The 20,643-nt window shown below is 36.8% G+C and overlaps 3 protein-coding genes across 10 annotated transcripts; all 3 read right to left on the reverse strand.

Moving 5' to 3' along the window:
* Nucleotides 110–7,700, reverse strand: LOC18772641 (transcription factor E2FB). Of its 2 annotated transcripts, none has more exons than XM_007208217.2 (14): nt 7,005–7,700; nt 4,198–4,387; nt 3,950–4,009; nt 3,729–3,814; nt 3,566–3,654; nt 3,385–3,439; nt 2,452–2,504; nt 2,320–2,370; nt 2,127–2,175; nt 1,937–2,002; nt 1,771–1,847; nt 1,415–1,637; nt 889–955; nt 110–776 (listed from the first exon to the last, which is right to left on the reverse strand). In XM_007208217.2, the coding sequence occupies exons 1-14, from the start codon at nt 7,194–7,196 to the stop codon at nt 646–648; spliced, it is 1,389 nt and encodes a 462-aa protein (XP_007208279.2). In that variant the 5' UTR covers nt 7,197–7,700; the 3' UTR covers nt 110–645. The 2 variants fall into 2 exon arrangements, with proteins under 2 accessions (XP_007208279.2, XP_020422980.1); XM_020567391.1 differs by having other exon boundaries at nt 4,198–4,390.
* Nucleotides 8,671–11,213, reverse strand: LOC18775161. 4 transcript variants are annotated; one of them, XM_020565064.1, is made up of 3 exons: nt 11,102–11,187; nt 9,670–9,818; nt 8,671–9,057 (listed from the first exon to the last, which is right to left on the reverse strand). In XM_020565064.1, the coding sequence occupies exon 3, from the start codon at nt 9,044–9,046 to the stop codon at nt 8,813–8,815; it is 234 nt and encodes a 77-aa protein (XP_020420653.1). In that variant the 5' UTR covers nt 9,047–9,057; nt 9,670–9,818; nt 11,102–11,187; the 3' UTR covers nt 8,671–8,812. The 4 variants fall into 4 exon arrangements, with proteins under 4 accessions (XP_020420653.1, XP_020420652.1, XP_020420651.1 ...); XM_020565063.1 differs by having other exon boundaries at nt 8,671–9,065; XM_020565062.1 differs by lacking the exon at nt 9,670–9,818 and having other exon boundaries at nt 11,102–11,213.
* LOC18772064 (pentatricopeptide repeat-containing protein At2g13600) lies at nt 11,883–18,313 on the reverse strand. 4 transcript variants are annotated; one of them, XM_020565028.1, is made up of 7 exons: nt 17,906–18,313; nt 17,638–17,769; nt 17,129–17,184; nt 14,081–16,820; nt 13,700–13,803; nt 13,539–13,604; nt 11,883–12,212 (listed from the first exon to the last, which is right to left on the reverse strand). In XM_020565028.1, the coding sequence occupies exon 4, from the start codon at nt 16,782–16,784 to the stop codon at nt 14,208–14,210; it is 2,577 nt and encodes an 858-aa protein (XP_020420617.1). In that variant the 5' UTR covers nt 16,785–16,820; nt 17,129–17,184; nt 17,638–17,769; nt 17,906–18,313; the 3' UTR covers nt 11,883–12,212; nt 13,539–13,604; nt 13,700–13,803; nt 14,081–14,207. The 4 variants fall into 4 exon arrangements, with proteins under 4 accessions (XP_020420617.1, XP_020420619.1, XP_020420616.1 ...); XM_020565030.1 differs by having other exon boundaries at nt 13,544–13,604; nt 14,043–16,820; XM_020565027.1 differs by having other exon boundaries at nt 14,043–16,820.

Raw genomic sequence — 20,643 nt, forward strand, 5'->3', positions numbered from 1 at the left:
GAACTCGGAGTTTCTACAATGCAACTTCAGTTTAGGTGATTGAGATGGTAATCATGCAAAATGCCTGCCTGGACTAGGGGCATCTTGAAATCACATGAACAAGAATTGAGTAAATTCAAATTATAAATTGATGATCAATGGCAAGACCCAACCCTTCGCGAGTAATTGGGCATCACAAAATGTGGTAATTCTAGTTCAGAAAATAGCTCATCAGTATAATTCAAAACAAAACGAGGCATCAGAACATAAATCCTTTCCTTTTTTGGGGTCCTGAAACTACCCAACCTTCTCCCTATCCAACCTTATCCAGACTTATTACTAGCCAGTCTACTTCACTCTGGTTAATACAAGAAAAGCCTGCTAATTCTAACAATATACATGATGTACTAACAATTGTATCCTCTTAATTATTTGCCACTGTCTCATGGATATGTATATTACATTAATGTACAACAATGCAGCTACCTCCATCTTTGGTTCCACTGTTCTTTTGTTCCTCTGATGGATCTTCCGGGAACACTTACCGGAACCTTCAACCCAACCTCCGCTGGTGAAACAAATACATGAGATGGTTGGACATCATAGGTTCTCAGAAAAAAAGAGTGCACTTCTGCAATTAGATTCAGTAAGAATCATTTTTAGGTTTCAAGTCTTCGTACGGTTGGCAGTAGCTGGTACTTGAGTTGAACTGGATGGTGGAGTTTGCGGCCGTGGTGTGCTGACATTAACCATATAATCTTCATCAATTGCACCCAACTCATTCCATACAACCCCAGCTATTTTTTATAGTTAAGAAATTCAGTAGACATATTTTGACCACTGAAATATTGACCCCAAAGAATAAATAATAAATGGAAAGAAAGACAACATCTTTCAGGACAAGGATACGTTCTGTTCTCCACATGTCTGTGATACTAATATCAGCATCTGATAAAAGCCAGTAATCTGCATCACTCTGAAAAAAGGTAACAGAAAATGCTCACACTGTAAGTCAAAGTTATTCTTTCCTCAGTACAACAAAAGACAATTTAACATGTCACACTTGTTTCTTTTTTTATTTTTTATTTTTTTTGTAAATGATTTTTTTGCCATAATGTTTAAAGGGTTATTTAACAAGGTACGAAAAGATACCTATTTGGCTAAATAACTAGAATTCTAGAAGATGTTTTGCAATTATAATAGGATTAGCAGAAGAATCTAATGGAAAGGGAAACTCCCATTAAAATTTTGTTAATTCATTAAATACTAGTTTTCAGGATAATTTTCTACGGACATCTCAAGAGCATAATATGATACTTGTGCAGAAGTATTCTTCCCAGCCCCACTAAAGGCAACCAATGAAGAATACATTTTTTTTAGCATATTGAATCTTTCAAATAGGCAATGGTAAAATCAACTTAGAAGCCAAACTTACATCAACATCTGAGGGAACAATCTTCATCATCCCACTCATGATGTCCTGGGAAGCAGTGGGATCAGCGCACATTCTATGATCATCTGGTCCCTGAATTTCAACATCCTTCCCTCTATTCTCTGTGACCATTGTTGTAGCTGGGTTTTCATTAACCCCTGAACTTGAGGGGATGTCTGTAGGTACTTCAACACCATTAATCTCCTCGAACTTCTCCTCAAATTGACTAGCATGAGAGAGAGAGAGAGAGAGAGAGAGGGAGATTACTAAAGTTCATTGTAATTCTCGACTATGCAAGCAGGAGAAACCATTCACTGTTGCTCTTAAAGTAACGATAATGTACCATGAAACAACAGTACCTGACAAGGTAAACATCTATTGGACCCATCGTGCTTCTCAGGACCATCCTGTATCTCCTTTGGGGATAGTCAACAGCCTATTACATAATAGAAAAGTTTGATTGAATATTAAGAATGTACAAGGCTATAGAAAAGTTTTAATAAGTAATGTTTTGTACTGAACTACCTCATCAGGATCTGGGACTTCAAGAGTGGTGCCATGTGGAGCTTTAATTGCTATTAAGGTTTCATTCTGATAGAAGCAATAAATCGTACGTTCAGTTTAACAACATAGAGGAGAACATTTTGTTAGAAAATACAGAGTGGGGGAAGAATGATAATTGCATTGATGAGAATAGCAAACACCAAAACTTTACCTGTAAGCAAGGTAAGCCCTTGATGTCTTCTTCAGTGACAAAAAGCCATCTACCAAAGTAAAAAGGAAAAGTAGAGATAAGTGTTTGCATAAATTGCAACAGGGTAAGCTAAAAATAGAATGTTAAAAACTAGCCAGTGATGACCTTCCATGGAATGTAATTGAATACTGAACATTAAAGGATAAAACTTTACTTCTTATTGCTTTCATCTTCACTCAGGTCCCTCAACCTTTCCTGCATTTCTCTGGACAATTTAATAGCTTCAGCACAAAACAACAAATAACAATAGGAAAGAATGAAAAAGCAGCATCAGCCAAGGATTAACCTTATTTGCTGATCCAATCTGCGCTCCTCATCAGATAGGTTTTCAACTTGTGCCTGGGATAAAAAGGAAATTGTGAATGAGGTCATATCTGTACTTCAGAATTGGCAAACATTATTTTTGCTACGACGTGCAATGAATAGTTGACATATTTTATGTACGATCCATTGTCTCTAGTCTTAATCAAACATGACACTAATCTTAGGAAGCTCAACCAAACAAAGGCCTTGGAATTGAAATTCAAATCCTGCTTTTTTCATGACAGTCATTGAAATTCAAATGCATCACACAAACTTGGAACTGGACAAATGTGGACTGAAATCTAGCATGATCAACCAAAAACAAGTCTTGTCAAAGTAATCTAATCAACAACGCAAATCTTGCTTTGTCATGCCAATCACCATATCTGAATGCATTACGCTGAAAAATGGTACTGGACAAAACATGCAGACTGAAATCTAACAAGCTTAACTATTCGAGTCAAGAACATAAAATCCTGCTTTGTCATGCCAGTTATTCATATTTGAATGCATTGGAACTGGAAAAAACATGTAGACTTAGGTAACATGACAAGTAACGATATCATGCTGAAGTTCAAATATGGAAAGCAATTTGCACAGAAAACCCAACCAGTCAGTAAAAGGGATGTTGACTTCAGATTTATATGGTTATTTACTTCCTTGCAAGTAAATGCAGCCTTTTTAATCAGCTAACACTTTCAGTCTAGGTTTGGAATCAACAAAGATAGTTAGGTTGGGGACTGGCACGTCCAAAAAGAAGAGAGAACAGAAAAACAACAAATAACAGCACATAATAGCACAAACACCAACAGCATTGGTACTTTTAAGCAAACAAACATACAGTCTCAAAAACTGAGCCAAGACTAAGCTATCCAAGCACGAGCATGCCAAGCAACAAGTTCACTTTTTTCCGTACCTGTAAACTAGGATAATTTTCGTCCACGTCTCCTGTCCTCGAGACATCAAGTCCCCTAATCAACCAATCACTCAATTTTGAGTAACTTCTAATGTACAGTGGATAATTGAATATTTACAACTTAATAAAGTGGAAAAATAGCTGTTAAAATTTCAGGAAACAAATACAACTAATCCCTTACTTCCACTGAATTCTATTTTTGAGCTTCTTTTCTATGAGACCAATTCCTTCAAGAACATTTGTTATATCATATATCCGCCTCTTTTGCACCTACATATAAAGAATACTTATAATTTACAGATCCTTGACATAGAATACACTACAACAGATAGGAAAGTAGTCACCTCTAAAGTATCAGCAGCATTATTGAGATCCAGAATACCATCTTCCGCATGTTTGATCAGATTGATAAACTTTTTTGTTAAGAGACCTGAATGGCAATAATAGGACATTGCCGTAATATTTGCAGAACAAATGAAAAAATTAACTTGCCTTTCTCATGAAGAACCTAAATAACTAAATGATAAAATCAGTTATCAAAAAACATAGGAAATCGTTCTGTTACCTAGGGAGCTGTCAAAACGACAAGGTCCGGCCGGAGTAAGATTAGCCCCAGAAGGAGAACCTGTCAATTATACAGATTAGATGGGAGTAAGCAAGCAAACACATCCCATAAATTCTCATAGCATCAGCTAATTCATTCTTTTCGGAACACAACTAATTTATTCTTCAAATCTCAATTAAACCTTACCTTGCATGTATAATAGAACTACAAGTATGGTAGCACACTTGACAGATTTAAGTAACACTCACCCACATTGGAAGCCGGAGTCTGGGGTCCAGATCTGCTGCACTTTGTCAGCCTTGATGTTTTGTTTGCCTTTCCCACCTTGCTTGACACAGGAGTCTGGAGGGGGCTGGTAACTACTTCAGTATATCCAGGAGCAGCTGTCCTATCACTAGACTCAGCTTCGTAATCTGCCGCATCACTCTTCCGTTTTTGCTGCTAATCCACCATTCAGTTTATTCAAAAAATTAGCATCAAGTGAACAAACCATATCATATAAGTAATTATAAAATGAAAATAATTGATCAATTGAAAATATATAATGACTATGAAGAGAATGATTATTATAATTAAGCATACAGGTACATTAGCTGGAAAGATGTTAGCACATCATACAAACCAATCTACGTTTCAAGCGGACTATGCTCTACAAAGAAAACTGGAAGCTTCCCAACTTATAAATGGAACGATTCATAAATCCATAATTCTACAAATACATGCTAATCTCTAGTGCATTCTAACATCTGCAAAGCCACATCAGAGAAATAAGCATCATTACTATTAAGGTAAAACCAAATGTTTTTCCTTTTCTTATTTCCTAAACCATCTTAGATAATTTACCTTTTATAAACTTCCTCTATAAATACCAGATTATTCAAAAGTGTGTACTAAAAACCTTGTATATGATACATGAAGATTCATAATACACAAGAGTCTAAACAGTACAACCTCCAGCATTTACATGCCAACTCCCAGACGGTAAGTCAGCCAAGAAGGCATCATGAACTCCTTTAGAATACATGATTATTAAATAGGATAAACACCGCATATCAAGCAACATTCAAACTTTATTTTTGGAATAATTTAATATGTATTCACACTCAAATACAGTAAACATGGGGGGTAATCATAAGAAGGAAAAGCGAAAGAATCTTGGGACAGCCAGCCAGTTCCGCAACTAGGGTGCAACTGTATCAGCGTCCTCAAGAAGCATGCCCTAAGAAGAAGTGAGAGGCAGGCCCTTCACGTGAAGAAGTAACTTAAAACCCTTAAAGGGGACCCGATGCCAAAAGACAAGAACTAGAATAGAAGATAACAGATTAAATAATGACAGCACTGTTCCCATTCCAAATAGTCTATTATCTTCTGTTGTAAAAAGAACCACACTTTAAGGGATGTATATCTTTGTTGGAAATACATTAGATTTCTATGAATAATTATTGGGAAGAAAGGATACATCAAGAGGAAAAGAGAATATTAAAAGTTACTCTTCTTCTTGTTCTTTTGTTTTTCAAAATAGTCTCAAGTCTGACTTTCCCTCAGACAAGGAAAGCTTCATCATGTAAGCGCGTAGATACTTATGCTGCTATTTCCAATCTTTTGTAGCCTCACTTAGATATAATCAGGCATGTCACAGACAAAATATTACGAGAACATACTTGCAAAAGCTCTTTATGAAGCACAAAATCGTGTATACTGCTATGATCGATCTGTGGTCAGCTAACCTCTAGCATCCCTCATTAGCAGGTCAAGACTGGTATTTACTACCAACCCCATTGAGCACTTCAAACCATACAGGAATCCAGAGGCTGATATGTACTAAATTATTCAGTCATCTACAGTGATTGTAACCTAGTTCAAGATAGTGTGGAGAGATTGGTCTAACAAATACCAAATCCAACAAATCCAGTGAGACACAGACAGCTTCTTTAATTTTTCTAACTTTTGGTTGTGTATTTAAAAATGCATTGGGTGTGCTTGGAATTGCTTTTGGCAGTGTCTGCTTTAAGTGTTTGACCGAAATAAAGAACAAATGATTTATGGGGTTATAGGAGTAGTGATTCCTAGAGAAATCCTCGATAGCTGTTTACTCAAGAAGCGCTTCCAAGTGAATATGTAAGGAGAAGCACTTGGGTTTCTTCTAACAAAAGAGCTACTGAGCAAAAGCACCTCCCACAGAACCACTCCAAAATTAGATTACGAATAGATGCTAGACAATCATTTCAACTTTCTCAAAAGGTAGTACTGCCACTGAAAGATCACGCCAGCAAGTATATGTAACATAGAACAGTAATAGCAACTCTATAAATCATACATATTGCATTGTGGATTCAGAAGCTTTAATGATACTGGCCCAATGAAACAGCCAACTTGGGAAACAAAAACCTAGCTCAATTAGTTTCTATACATTCAACTCACCAAAATACTACTCGTAAGGCAAGCAAAGTACAAAACATGCCAGAGTGTAAATCAATGCACTTGCCATGCAAACACAAGTCCACTAGTGAATGTAAGGGGTCCAGGCATAAAGGATTTTAATTTCTAGATTGTAATAAAATACTATAGGCGCAAATGTAAACAGCACCATTGAGACGAATCATTATTTGCACCTAATTACCAAAAACCTAATGTTCCTTTTCATTCTTTTCCTCTTTTACCAATAAGATCTGCCCTTGTTGATTGGGAGTGAAGACTACCATAGTTTAGATCTTATTCTTCCCCAACTGTAATCACACCAATAGAATTTCCATACCACATACTTCATCGATCATGTCAAAACTGATATTAGGAACAACTGTAATTACACACTAATACAATCTTCAATTTCACCTAAAATCACAATTATTAACAAAAAAAACCAAACAATTTCCACAAATCCTAACCTTTAGTACTAATTCCAATAACTAATTTCAGTAAACTAAAACCCAAATGAGTAATTACACTCACTAATCAAGCAGATCTCCAACAAAATAGTCCATAAAAAATAAACACATAAATACATAAACAAATAACAGTAAAAAGAAAAACCAAGATTAACGAGACAAAAACTCACAGAGGGCTTGACGTATATGCCATAAGCTTCTGAATCAGTGAGTTGGCGGGGGTCGGGAACGAAGCCGTGGTAGTCTGCTGTAGCTGAAAACGGCGGTTTCATGGAGGAGAAGGCGAGCTGCCGCTTGAGGGCCTGCTGCATGATCGGCTGGGGCGGTTGAGCCGGCGGGTCATGAGCCCGGGAGCCCGACATCCAGCGACCCGAACCGGATTGTGGGTTGGGCGGGTTTTGTTTTTGGTGGGTTTGGTGGAGGGAAGGAGAAAGAAAGAGATCGAGAGAAATTGGAGGGGAATTGAAAAAAATAAAAAAACGAAAAGAAAAAGTGGGGGGAGAAAATGGAGGGAAAGTTTGGAGGCGAAGGTTGGGGGAGTGGGTGAGAATGTGAGATCTGGTGTTTGGGAAAAATAAAAAAGCGGGAGAGAGAGAGAGATAGAGAGAGAGAGAGAGCAGAAAACGAGGGAAAGGAAAGAAGGAGGGAATTTGGTTCGGATATAGATATGGAGGGAAGCACTTACCCTCGTTTTTCTTTTTTCTTTTTATTATTTGCTTATCAAAGAATAGTTTATTTATTATCGGTATTTTACCGATTTTATATATTTATTTTTTTGTGTTATACAAATATCAGGACATGTCTAACCAATTATATTGTGACTGCAAAGTCCAATGTTTATAACCAAGCAATCTCTCAATTTTTTTTATATAAAAAAATTATCTTAATTTTACGAAAGGAAAAAGAAAAACAAACAATTCAATGGTGTGAAGGAATTTGGATGTTTGGGCCCAAGTTGAAGTACATGGGCTTGAATTTGGGTCTAATTTATTAAACTTCGGCAAAAAATAAAAATAAAGGGAGAGTGTCTTGAATAATATATCGGGCATTTTTATCTAAGTAATTTTTGTATGTTTCGAGTATCATCCAATATACACATGGAACATGTAAAAATATTCTTCAATACACATAGTACATAAAAATAATATATTTTCACATGTCATATATATATTGGATGGTTACAAAAATTTCTCCATCTCAAAACCTATAATAGTTTTGCATGTAATTATTAACATGTCACCCATATAGATATGAGATTGGTTGACATTGCCCTTGTGTGAACGCACAGATGTGGGTTTTTTTTTCTTTTCCCAATCCATGTACATATCTTGATATTATCGATATTGATACTTTGTCCAAATGTTGATGAAGAGAGAGTGAAATTCTTGGCGCCAAAATTTTTCCGATATTATCCTTGGAATTATTAATAATTAAATGGATAGGTTTCAAAATATCATCCTCCTAAAAAAGCGATAATATTAGGCATTTTTGTTAGTATTATCAATTTTTTAAACCTTGATAAGAATCAATTTCCCAGCCCGGGAAAGTTGTCAGGCCAGCGAATGATATGTTTTTTTAATACCTAAATACCTTCCAATTGTACTTTTGGGGAATGCCCAAAACAGAAGAATTAGCTTCTTTTCTAGGTCCAATAATTGACGGATGCGTAAAAGATATGTAAATGCGACCTGGTAATGATTTGTAAACCTGATGTGATGTTGCTAGTGTCGTGGTGAACATGCGAAACTTTCATATCATGAAAATTCAAATGTAAATAATTTTGAAGCATCTTCTACAGATTGTATAGTTGGTGTTTTATTTTTATCCACACTCTAATTTAATTTCTCCAAACTCTAATTTTCATCAATCGGAGGTTTGAGATGCTTCATTCAAATATAAATTTGTGGTATCTCACAACGCATGAAATGTACTCAAATTCCAATACAAATATTTCTTTTAAGTACATCACCTTCACTATCTACTTGAATAAATGGGCTAGATCAGGATCAGCCAAGTCCACATCCAACCATCCATTCAGATGCATGTACTCAATATAATGATCTGGGGGCTTCACAGCACGAGGTTTAGCTGGTGTAAAGCCGTGAATCCTCTCAAGATCTCGGGCAAGCCACCTAACATATGTACGGTCCAACGGAGGAACAACTTTCAAGAAAATTTCTTCGCTTTCTTGCTTCACAGGCTTGTTTCCCATGTTTGGAGAACCTGGCCAGCTTCAGAAAATGCAGTCAGTTAGTTGATGGCACATAAATTTAATCAGTGAAAAAACAACGGCACAACCTTTATTTCCCTTTTTCTTTTTCCCTTTCTGACTATCTAAACAAACGAGTCATGTTAAAGTTCATAAAAAAAGAAGACAATCATATAAGAGTTTTGCAGGCTGCATCGAGCCACAGTTTTCTAATATAGCAATATGTGAATGGAGCAAACACGTTGGTGGATTAGTAATTCACTTATAATTTTCTGCGTCTAGGCTTTTAAGATTACACAAAGACTAATGCGAATAACTGAAAAGTCCTAAGGATTAAAAAAAGTTAAAAATTAAGATTAAAAAAGAAAAAGAAAGAAGTTACACAGCATCTTTAAACCATATGATCTCAGCAGCCTTCTTAAACACTGTTTCTTAAAAATTTTGACCAATTACAACCATAATCATAACAGTAAGTGTAATAACAGTATAAGTTATATGCTGCTTCAAAAGATTGCTAATGATAAGTCTGAAACAAGGCACCAATCTTCATGCACATGCGGCTAAATCTAAGAAAGCAACTTATACATTTATAAATCCCAGGTTACTGGCCCATCATACAAACAGACCTTAATTATATGACTACCATGCTCGTAGAACATTGCTGTTTAATTTCTACTTCCTCTGCATGAAAAATAGAAAGACTGTTCATCTTTTCATCTGAGAAACAGAGAAAAGCTCTTCCTCATATCCAGGGACTTAAAACATTACCATCTCACTGTCAGCAGAACAGCGTACAACAAGTTAGATACTCATTCAAATTTCTTAGACGCAATTGACCAAAACATACTTTCAATGTTAGTTCGAGGGGATGATTAGTCAGAAGCCAAGTAAAACTGAGTGGTTCTCTTTCTGTAGAAACGGTAGAAAAAAATAGGAAAAATACTAAAATTGCCTTGGAAATGAAAACTGTTGAGGTAATTGCAAATGTCATGGAGGACACTTGCTCCTCTCAGTAGAGTGTTTAATTCACTGACAAAGTACTCATATACGACGCTTCTCTAGCTCTGATAGAAGACTTCTCATTATTTTAGTTTGTCTATCCATGTCTAACAGTGCACATTATCAAGGTCCTTTAAATACGTACTAGCATTTAGTTCCTTATCCTACATAGTGTAGCTATTACTCCAACAGTCATCAGAAGCTAAGTGTGCAAATATACGTGGACACTCACAAATTGCATGATCATTTCATTCTAGGTAGTCTACTGTGTCCCACACCTTATTCACATTGGAAAATCATTTAAAAAGTGGAAAAAGCAAAATCAACAATCTAACCAGTGTTAATGTCCTTTTGAGGCAAAATCAACAATCTAAGCAATACTTGTCCAGAACTTCCATTGCGAAGGAAAAGCAAAAAAATGTTCTGTTTTCGAAAATCATCTTGTAGGATTCATATTTGGCTTACATGAAAATACAATTTTAAATGAAACAATTGTGTCACATAATAAAATATATCTTATCATCAGGACTAGTTTCAAAACCGGTACATGAGCACCCTCCCCCTTAGAAGTGACGTGCAGGTATTTGCAATATGATAAGAACATGCTATAAATCTGAGTGAAAGATCACATACTAAAATCTGATAATGGAAATAATTCTAATAAAATAAACACTGAATCTATCAAAACTGATCCACTCACTAAGATGAGCAAGGCTAAGCCCACCTGAAGTCCTCCCACAGCTAATTACGAAAAGGTGGAGGGATGCTATGGCTCCCTCTCCTAAATGAAACAACAATCTAATAACCAATCACAGAAGAAATTAATGCAAAATAGAAGTAACCCAGCTATGGGCATTCAAAATGGAAAATTTATATGGCATTCTGTTCCAATTCAAACAAACCATTTGCAAAAGATCACCAAACTCAAACTGAAATAAGCAATGAGTAAGTCAAGCACCCAAAAGAGAAATGAACAAAACTCAAACTGAAATTGGAGTTGAAAACAAAGAGAACAATAAGTACGGAATCGTGAGCCAAGAATAATTTCAGTCCACTTACCAGACAAGAGCTTTCTCAAAACAAGGAGAACATGCAAATTCGGAAGAACAAGAGAGACCGCAATTCTCTGTTTATCTTCGATTTTATATATAAATTTTTTATTTCTTGAAAATGGAAGTTCAAAAGACATCTAAAACTCTCTTCCTTCTTATTGTTTGGGCTTCTTTTCCTTTGTAATTTGAGGCCCGAAGCCCAAACAGAAACTATCTTCTATCTTTTGTTTTTTTTTTTTTGACGAGAATGGTTCAAGAAATTAATTCGACAAAAAAAGTTATTGAGCCGTTTTTCAGTACAAGCGTTAATCTAAACTATAAGGATAAAGTTTTCTGATACACACACAGACCATCAAAACCCCTTTTCACTAGGTTAAACTCTCCGTTGGCAAAAGGTTATTGAGCTTTTGTAGAGGAAAATGGATGTAGGACCAGGATCTAATCTTCCTAGTTTAATGATGGAGGAATTGATGCTAAATTCAGAGAGTTTAAGGGGGGCAATAGAACACTAAGATTAAAAATCCAACGTGTAATTGGAATTTATGCTCTAATCAATCATGTTATGGCAGCAGCAATGGGTGTTCTTTCAATTTATTGGCTCATATAATAATTTTGGATTCTCTCATTGTTTTGGCAATCCTTGGTTGCTCATTGAAGTCATTCATTAGAAATTCGATGTTTGGGCTTAATAGTACACTTATTAACCGGCTTACAACTTTCTGGTATTTTGAATATTTCACCATTCTCTTACCTTTTGCTTTATATATATATATATATAGATACAGATGAAGGGAAAAGGGATTTAATGCATTTAACAACCATTACAAGTTAGGTTACTGCTCTTTATCTTAACCACTAGATCTACAAGCCCCTTGCCACTACAAGTTACTTTTCAAAATGGCTCTAACAAACACATTTTGGCTTCTCCCACTGGCTTGCATTGAGCTATATAGGCAGCCAATCGTGGACTGCGCAAAAATATTTATGAAAGCAAGCAGTCCTATTTTTCACTTCTCATTGAGAACCAAAGTCCCATGGCATTGTAAATTAACTCGTTTTGGCGAGTTTAATGACCATGGCTGGTATTCCTTATGACATTCAGACTCAGAAATTGGTCCCTACAAAGAAAAAAAAAAACCATGAGAAATTCCCATTAATGGGTGGGACCTTTAAAATGTTGCTTGAAAAATATAAATGTTCCATTCATAAGTCAAGCAAATCAGAGGGCTCAGTGCCCATGTGGATCAGATGAAGGTGGAACTGAAATGTGGATATTAGGGGCTCTATTAATTATTCAAAATTGCATCAACTAGCACCAGCACATAAGTTTCTGCAATATGAAATCAACAAAGGCAAGATTACATTATACCTGGCATACCTCATATGCTGAGTTCTAGATGAAAAATATTTACTGAATTTCAACGCATACCGTGAGACAAAACAATGCATCAGAAGAAGCAAAGACTAAGACTGACTGCAAGATAAGAACATGCAGTTGGGTGTGGGCGGCAGCAACATACCATCTAGTTTGCTGCTTGAAACTAAGAAGTTAATATTCAATACAGCAAGCAATTGAGTAGAGTCAAAGATAGATCACTTGAAACACAAAGAAGAGTGACCTAAAGAAACGATTTTTTATAGAAGAACAATAAAACCGAAACTAGGAAAGCTAAGAAACAAGGGTTTGAAATGAAACAATGGTCTAGAAAAGGAAAAAAAAAAAAAAAAGAGAAGGGAAAAGAAAAAAATTAGCAATGTGAATCCTGCATCAAAATTAAATTGAAAAATAAAAACAGTTTTTCTTTCTTACTTTTTGTGTGAAACACTAAGGTTGCCTTTGGATATTTGGATTTGATTACCTAGTTTAATTGCTTGCATCAAATGTTAAAAAAACATGAAATTTATATATTTAAGTGATTCAGGAAGAAAAATTGAAATGATATTTTTCTCTCAAGTTTTGAAATCCATCCTATCTCAAATAGTCAAATTTAAGTAGTCTCGTTATCTATCATTTTAAATCCACACATCTAAATACAACCCAAGTTCAATATATCTTTGGATTTTGATTTCTGCTTTTTAAAAATAACCCTACAGCCAACATCTTGCCATGTCAGTGCCAATATGCTATAGTTTTGTATGAATCATATAACGCTACAACTAATAATAGTAACATTCAACAACGTGTGCAGATTTCTAAAGACATCTAATGATGTTTAACTAGTACACATCAAAACATCTTATGTCCAATTGCTTATTCCCACTCTTTTGGTTAATTAGTACACATTTTTTTCCATAGAAATATTATGTCCAAAAGGCTAATGTATAACCATTTGTTTAACCTTGTTAAAATACAAGACTAACAAAGACTAAAAATATGCAAAGAGAACAAAATATATTTCCAGTGGAAGTGATAAGAAAGCTTGCAAATTTTCAAATTTAAGTACCTTACGTGGGCAATCAAATAAATGCTGAACATGTGGACCACTGTCACCGCTGATAAAGAAACTCGTCTGTAATATTAGATATCATGATTCATGAGTAATAGTTCAAGAGGAACATGGAAAAAAATAACATAACTTTCAGGAGGATAAAAAGGATTGTTTACCAAATGAGCCATCACTTTGTCAGCTTACAGCAGACTCTTATAAAATTATGAACCTATCCATTACGTCTGTCGTGCCTTCAAGGTGAAGGCTAGAGAATCACATTCTGCAAAACAGAGGTGTAAATGAACCATCAATTTTTCTGGTCTCATTATTTTCTCAGGGTGCAGTTCCATAAAGAGAAACTCACTATTAGTGGATGAATACATAAATGAGTGTAAATAAATGTGTCACAGAGTAATAGATCTACTCGAAACAAGTGGTCTTCCTCAAACAACTAGTGATAACAGTAGCCACAAGGAACAGAGGATAAATGCATAGATAGTAAGAGAATATATTCCATACCTGAGATCACATATAATCTCCATAGGAGCAAAATCCACCTTTCAAATGATGAAACCGGTACCTATCCAGCACTATAAGCTCCCTTTGAGGTATCAAGGGAAATCAGCTTCATTACCAAGTGACAATCATGGGAAACTTGAAGGTTTCACATTATGCAGATAGGCATCAAGCAGGCACTCTAAGCAGCTCAACAGCGACATCAAGCTTTTCTCTGTGATAACACTGAGAAAGAAATGAGCTAATTGGATTGACATAGCAACCGGTATCTTCTATCTTCTTAATTATCTCGTCAAGTATTCTATAAATGTCCTTCATTTGTGGATGATGGCTGTCGTCTACAGTGAACACATGTACCCTATTATTAACCTCTATCCAGCTACAACCAGGTTTTTTCTCAATTCCTTTCTTTCTCATCTCTTTTCTCACATCCGCAAAAGCTTCTAATTTTCCACAATCAGAATATGTATTAGCCAGAAGGACATAACTCCCAGAATCATCTATATCTAATTCAAGCAAATTTCTCACTGCAACTTCTGCTAACTTTAAATTGCGACGAACCCGACATGCGCCAAGCAGAGCCCCCCATATAGCAGCATTTGGCTTAAGGGGCATTGTATCAATCAAATTCTTAGCCTCCTCTAATAACCCCGCCCGGCCAAGTAGATCTACCATACAAGCAAAATGCTCACATGTTGGATTGATGCCAAAATCTTCAGTCATGGAACTGAAGTAGTGTTTCCCCTCTATTACGAGCCCTGAATGGCTACATCCTGATAGAACAGATACATAACTTATATGATCAGGTGTGCAGTCCATTTTCAACATATTCTCAAAAATCTCAATCACTTTCCTACCTTCACCATTTTGGGCATATCCTGCCATAATTGCATTCCAAGAAATCAAATTTTTGTCACATATTGAGTCAAACACTCTTTTTGCTACTTCAATTCGCCCACATCGTGAATACAAAGTAACAATGCTATTTGTGACAGAAACATTAGAACCAAGCCCTATTTTTTCAGCTTGAGCTATAATTTGGATCCCAAGTTTTAATATTGCTAAATCAGCACATGCACTGATTGAAGTTACTAAGGTGACCCAATCAGGGTTAACCTCTACCCTTCGCATTAGAATATACAATTTTAGGCCTTCTTCCCAAAAACCATTTTGAAAATATGTTGCTAACATTGAATTCCAAGTTATGACATTCCGCTGTGGCATTTTATCAAAATACTCTCGAGCTTTTTCAACATTACCAACTTGAGAGAATGCCGTGATCATTGCTGTCCATGATATTATATCTTTGAATGGCATCAACTCAAATGTCTGATTTGCTTTATGAGTATTTTGACACTTTGCATACATCGTAACAAGAGCATTCCCTACAGGAATAGAAGAGATCATTCCAGCCTTGATTGTATATCCATGAAGCTGTTCCCCAACTAAAACATGCTTTTGGCCTGAACAAACCCCAAGAACTGTTGCGAGAGTAAACTCATCCAAGGAAATAGGAGCCTTTCTCATTTGGTTAAACAGTACTAAAGCTTCGTCCTCAAGTCCAGACTGCACAACTCCACTGATCAAAGAAGTCCAAGAAACTGCGTTGTGTTCTGTCATGTTGTTAAACACCTGCCGTGCAAAATGCAAGTGTCCACATTTCACATACATATCAATCAGTCCACTACCTGCGAAGACATCAAGACTTGGTTCCATACGGATGATCCGAGCATGCAAATGGGTACCCCATTCCAGATCATATATGCTTGCACATGCACTAAGTACGGTGGCATATATCATAGAATTTGGTCTAAAACCTTGGTTCCACATCTCAACAAACATACTGAGACTCTGAACCCCAAACCCATGCTGAGAAAAGATTGAAATTATGGTGTTCCAAGACACACAGTCACGTTCAGGCATTTGAAAAAACATATGAAGAGCCCTCTGAACCCCATAAAGTTTAGAGTAACCAAAGATCATACTGTTCCAACAAAACAAACTAGGACTTGGGATCCTCAAAAACATTTTCTCAGCAGAACTCAATGCACCACACTTAATGTACATATCGATAATCGAATTTTGAATAGTCATGTTGTTTCCAAATTCTAACTTCTCCACAAGACTATGCAACTGAAGAGCCAATTTGATGTTGCCAAGACTACCGCAAGCCTTCATTACGCAAGAGAAGGAAAATGGGTCGGAAAAACTCTCACAATTCTGAACCATTGCAGCAAATACTTTAATTGCATCCACTGGTTGCCCATTATTAAAATGGCCAGACATCATTGTAGTCCAAGAGACAGAGTCTCTCTCAGGCATTTCATTGAACAAGATCTTTGCTTCCCTCATCTGACCCAAATCTACTAATCCATTGATCATAGTATTCCAACTAAACACATTAGGATGCTGAATACTGTAAAAAATCCGACGAGCGTCTTCTATCAAGCTACATTGAGAGTACATGTGCAAGAGATTGTTCTGGAGGAAAATAGCAGAGTCCAATCCTATGGAAATGAGTTGGGCATGGAGTTTTCTGGCAATGGGTATTGACTTGAGAGATGCACAAGCTTTCATGGCTTCGTAGAATGTCTGTGACAATTCCATGTAAGATTGTTGTAGGGAGGGGTCGTGGCAGAGAATGAGCTTTGTTGAGAGATTTTCATGTGTTGATGATATATAACGAGCATTTAGGCGAGCAAGATGAAGGATATACTTCAGGGGTTGAATTGGCAGCATCCCCATCACTGGAGATATTAGGCTTCTCTGCTTCAGAGACTTCTGTGAGTTTGCCTAACTCGATGTTAAACACATAAATAAAAAAAGAATGCAGTACAGGAGTACAAACATAAAATAGCATCACTTTTGTACCAATAACTACCCCTGACTATAGCCCTTTGCCTAACTCAAATCCTACCGCTTCGCCAATATACTAAATATTTTGACCTCTGTCTACAACCATGGCACCCACATTTTATAAAGAACCAAAATGAGAAAACCGACCCAGATTATAGCAGCTAGAACCTAAAACTAAAAAAACCACAAAATATGCATATATACATATTAAAAATGAGAGTCAAAACTCTTACATTGTAAATCCAAGATCCTTAGTGATTGCTAATTGGGTCGGAGAAGAGTGACCAGACTGCAGGAGACAAAAATGCAACTCATAAGCAGATACGATTAGAAAAAAGCTAAAACAAACTGAGGCTAGTTTGGTTCATGATCTGAAATTTCCTATTAAAAAACTAGGATAAATCTGTTACCCAACAAAACAAAACAAAAAAAACCAGGATACAATCTAAAAATCTGGGCTGTATTCTTAGTTACTGCAAAATCTGAGAAATGTTTGATACTGTATCTGAAAATTGTTTTTGAAGTCTAAAAGACTATGAAAGCGTATTCGGGTTACTTTGGATCTCAATTAGACGTTTCATCAAACACCATATATGCAACACTTTGGCCCGAACATTTCCCTCAACCTCTGGCCAACTACTCAACAAATGAATGTGAAAGAAAGAGAGAAGGAAATAGTGTAAGAGATGGTGTAAATTCTAAAGAATGAAAAGGTACATGTTGGGTGGGTGTTGGGTCTCACAGTATCACGTCGGCGCTGGTTACACTCGGATCAACACATGTATAAGACTTGCCGTTTCTGAAATGGAAAAACTGTATGAAAATCAGATACCAAACGAAGCCTGAAGCTTTCTGATTTCTTGAGCTCTGGCCTCTGCAAATAAGAACAGGCGAAAGCAAATGCTGTTGTTAAAATGCCCCATAGAGAACAGAGAAAATGAGAGAGAAAGCGACTGGGGACGTGCATTGGTTTATTGCTGTGTGCATTGCTGCGGTGGGGAGTTACTTACTTGGCCAGAGAGGAGAAGGATGGGGCCGTGCATGGAAAGAGAGGGAAGAAGACACAATGAAAGAAGAGAGGAAGGAAAGAGAAAACAAGGAAGACTGAGAGACAGGAAAGACACTCAGGTAGTTTGGTACGAAGGAGGACTAAATAACAGGACTGTCTTGGATTAGTTTGGTTTGGTCTAAGATGGATAACACTTGTACTGCGTTTGGTATATGTTGGATTAGTACTGTTGTAAAGAATAAACATGCGGAGCCCACATGTATGGGGCCCACAAAGAAATTAAACAAAATATTTTGGAAGCTTATCACCTGCACACTCACGGGTACACTCACGGGTATCCTTTCTCAGCCTATAAATAAGACCAAGAGAAAGGAAAGAGAGATGAGAAATGAGGAAAGAAAGAAGGGAAAAGAAAAAGAAGAGAAAGGGAAACGGAAAGAAACAAAGAGAGGAAAGAGAAGAGAGGAAAGAGAGAAGAGGAAAGAGAGAAAAGGAAAGAGAGAAAAGGAAAGAGACAAGAGGAAGAGAAGGAAGAAAGAGAAAAGAGAGGGCAGAGAGAAATTCTCCTAGAGAGAAAATTCAGTGAGCACACATATTGTAAACACCAAAAGTTGTAGCCATATTATTTTATATAGTGAAAAGTTACTGCTGCTGCTCTCCGAGGACGTAGGCATAGCCGAACCTCGTTAAATACTGTGTCTCATCTACTTTACGTGCAGCTCAATATTCGCACATATTCCAGGTTATTTTATAACAAGTACTAGATTTTTTTTATTTTTTGAATTTTTGAATTTTTAAAAATATATCAAAGTAAATTTATTATTATTATTTTTACTTTTCTTCTCTCTCTCTCTCCGCATCTCAACACTTTCTTCTTCCTTCCGCTTGCTTCTTCTTCTCCATCCTCCTCCTCCTATTCTTCTTCTCCTTCGCCTCTTCTTCTAATTCTATTTTTTCTCCTTGTTTTTTTTTCTGAAATTTTTTCTCTTTGCTTTTATTTTTTTTTTGAATTTTTTTCTCTTTGCTTCTTCTCAATCTACTTCGTCTTCTACTTCTTCCTTTGCTTGTGCTATCGTCGTCATCTCACAGTCGCCATCGTTGCACAGCTGCTATTGTTCACAATCCATAGTTCAAGCTGCGAAGTCATTGTCTCATCGGTGCTTGTCGAAATTGATTGGAATTGGCTGCGTGTTCCTATGACAGTCGGGGATTGGATCAATTACAGGCGCTGGGATGGTAAGTGGTTATGGATGTCGCTTGGGTGGTCGGAGGTTGTGGCTAGCACTTGGGTGGTTGCAGGTGCTTTGGTTGTTGTAGGAGCTTGGGTCTCGGGACTGTCTAATCCAATCCAAGCTAAGAAGGTGTAACAAACAAGCCCTCATAGTTTTCTCCGGCAAAAATTGAAAGCGGGACAAAGTTTCGACTAGAGGTAGATATCGAGGGTTAGAAAAGAAGCAGGGCAAAGGTTGATCGGAAGTTACTTTGCTACCACGGTTAAAAGTTAAGTGCTATTCGTGTATAAGATAACAAGATTAGAACTGTATTGGTTTTAAATAAAAAAGGCTTATTTATTTATTTTTATTTATACAAGTGAATTTTTTATTTTATTTTAAGTACTTGGGAGAGGGGAATTTACATAAATATTTATTGGGTACCTAGGACTTTTGAATTTCTACCCAAGGAAGGCAAATCAAGTAGCGGACCATTTTGCCTCGCTGACACTATTGAGGATGAGCCCTGGAAATCTAGATATCCAGACCTCCATCCTCACTTTTGCATGTTTTGAGTAGGGATGGGCTTCCATGCCCACCACTTGGTCATTGAATGAGGAACACTAAGAGCATTTTCAGTGGAAGGGGTTAGCCCGAATAAGAGGCCCACTAGGCCCCCAATTCTTTTTCCAGCAGCTAAGGCTTACTAGGACAAGTGCTGGGCTCCACTAGCCTGGGCAAGGCCCTGGGCAAGATGACTTAACGCTAAAGTCATTGTGATGTAAGCAACTAATTTAAATAACAAAAAAATTGAAAAAATAACAAAATTTTCTAAATTTTTTTATTTATAAATACCTATTCATATTCTTCACTTTCCACACCAAAACTCTATACAAATTCCTCTCATCATATCTTATGTGAATAGCGGTTGCCCTTGGATTGCCATGGTAATGGGTGGAAAACCAACAAAAAAATTGCTAGGGCATGCACTATTCATGTGAATAGTAACAACCCTTACCTTCCCTTATCTTTTGCCATGACAAATGGGTGGAAATGCTCTAAGGGAGTTTCGACATTTGTCACTGTCAAGATTGTCTTTGAGCTAGGCTGCCTTGGTTCCATTATCTGTGGTGTATTCAATTTAGATTTTAAAAGATTTTAAAGAAGTTTGAAAGTTTAGGTGTATTCAATCACGATCTTATAGAAGTCTATACAATTCTAGGTTTATTCAATTCAGACTTTTTAAATTCCATTCAAATTTAGATGTATTCAATAGCGACTTTAAAAGACTTCATAAAAGTTTGGGTGCATTCAAAACCCCCCACACACTACCACCATCACTATCATCCCTACCATCACCACCACCACCGCTAGCATCATCACCATCACTGCCACTGTCACCACCACCACATCCACCACCACCCTTACCCCCACCTCCACCCCAACTATCACCCCCACCATCACCCCCACCGTCACCACCACCACAACCACTGTCAGCATCATCACCATCACCGCCACCACCACTACC

Source organism: Prunus persica, chromosome G6 (genome assembly GCF_000346465.2).
Source record: "Prunus persica cultivar Lovell chromosome G6, Prunus_persica_NCBIv2, whole genome shotgun sequence".
Taxonomy (NCBI): Eukaryota; Viridiplantae; Streptophyta; class Magnoliopsida; order Rosales; family Rosaceae; genus Prunus; species Prunus persica.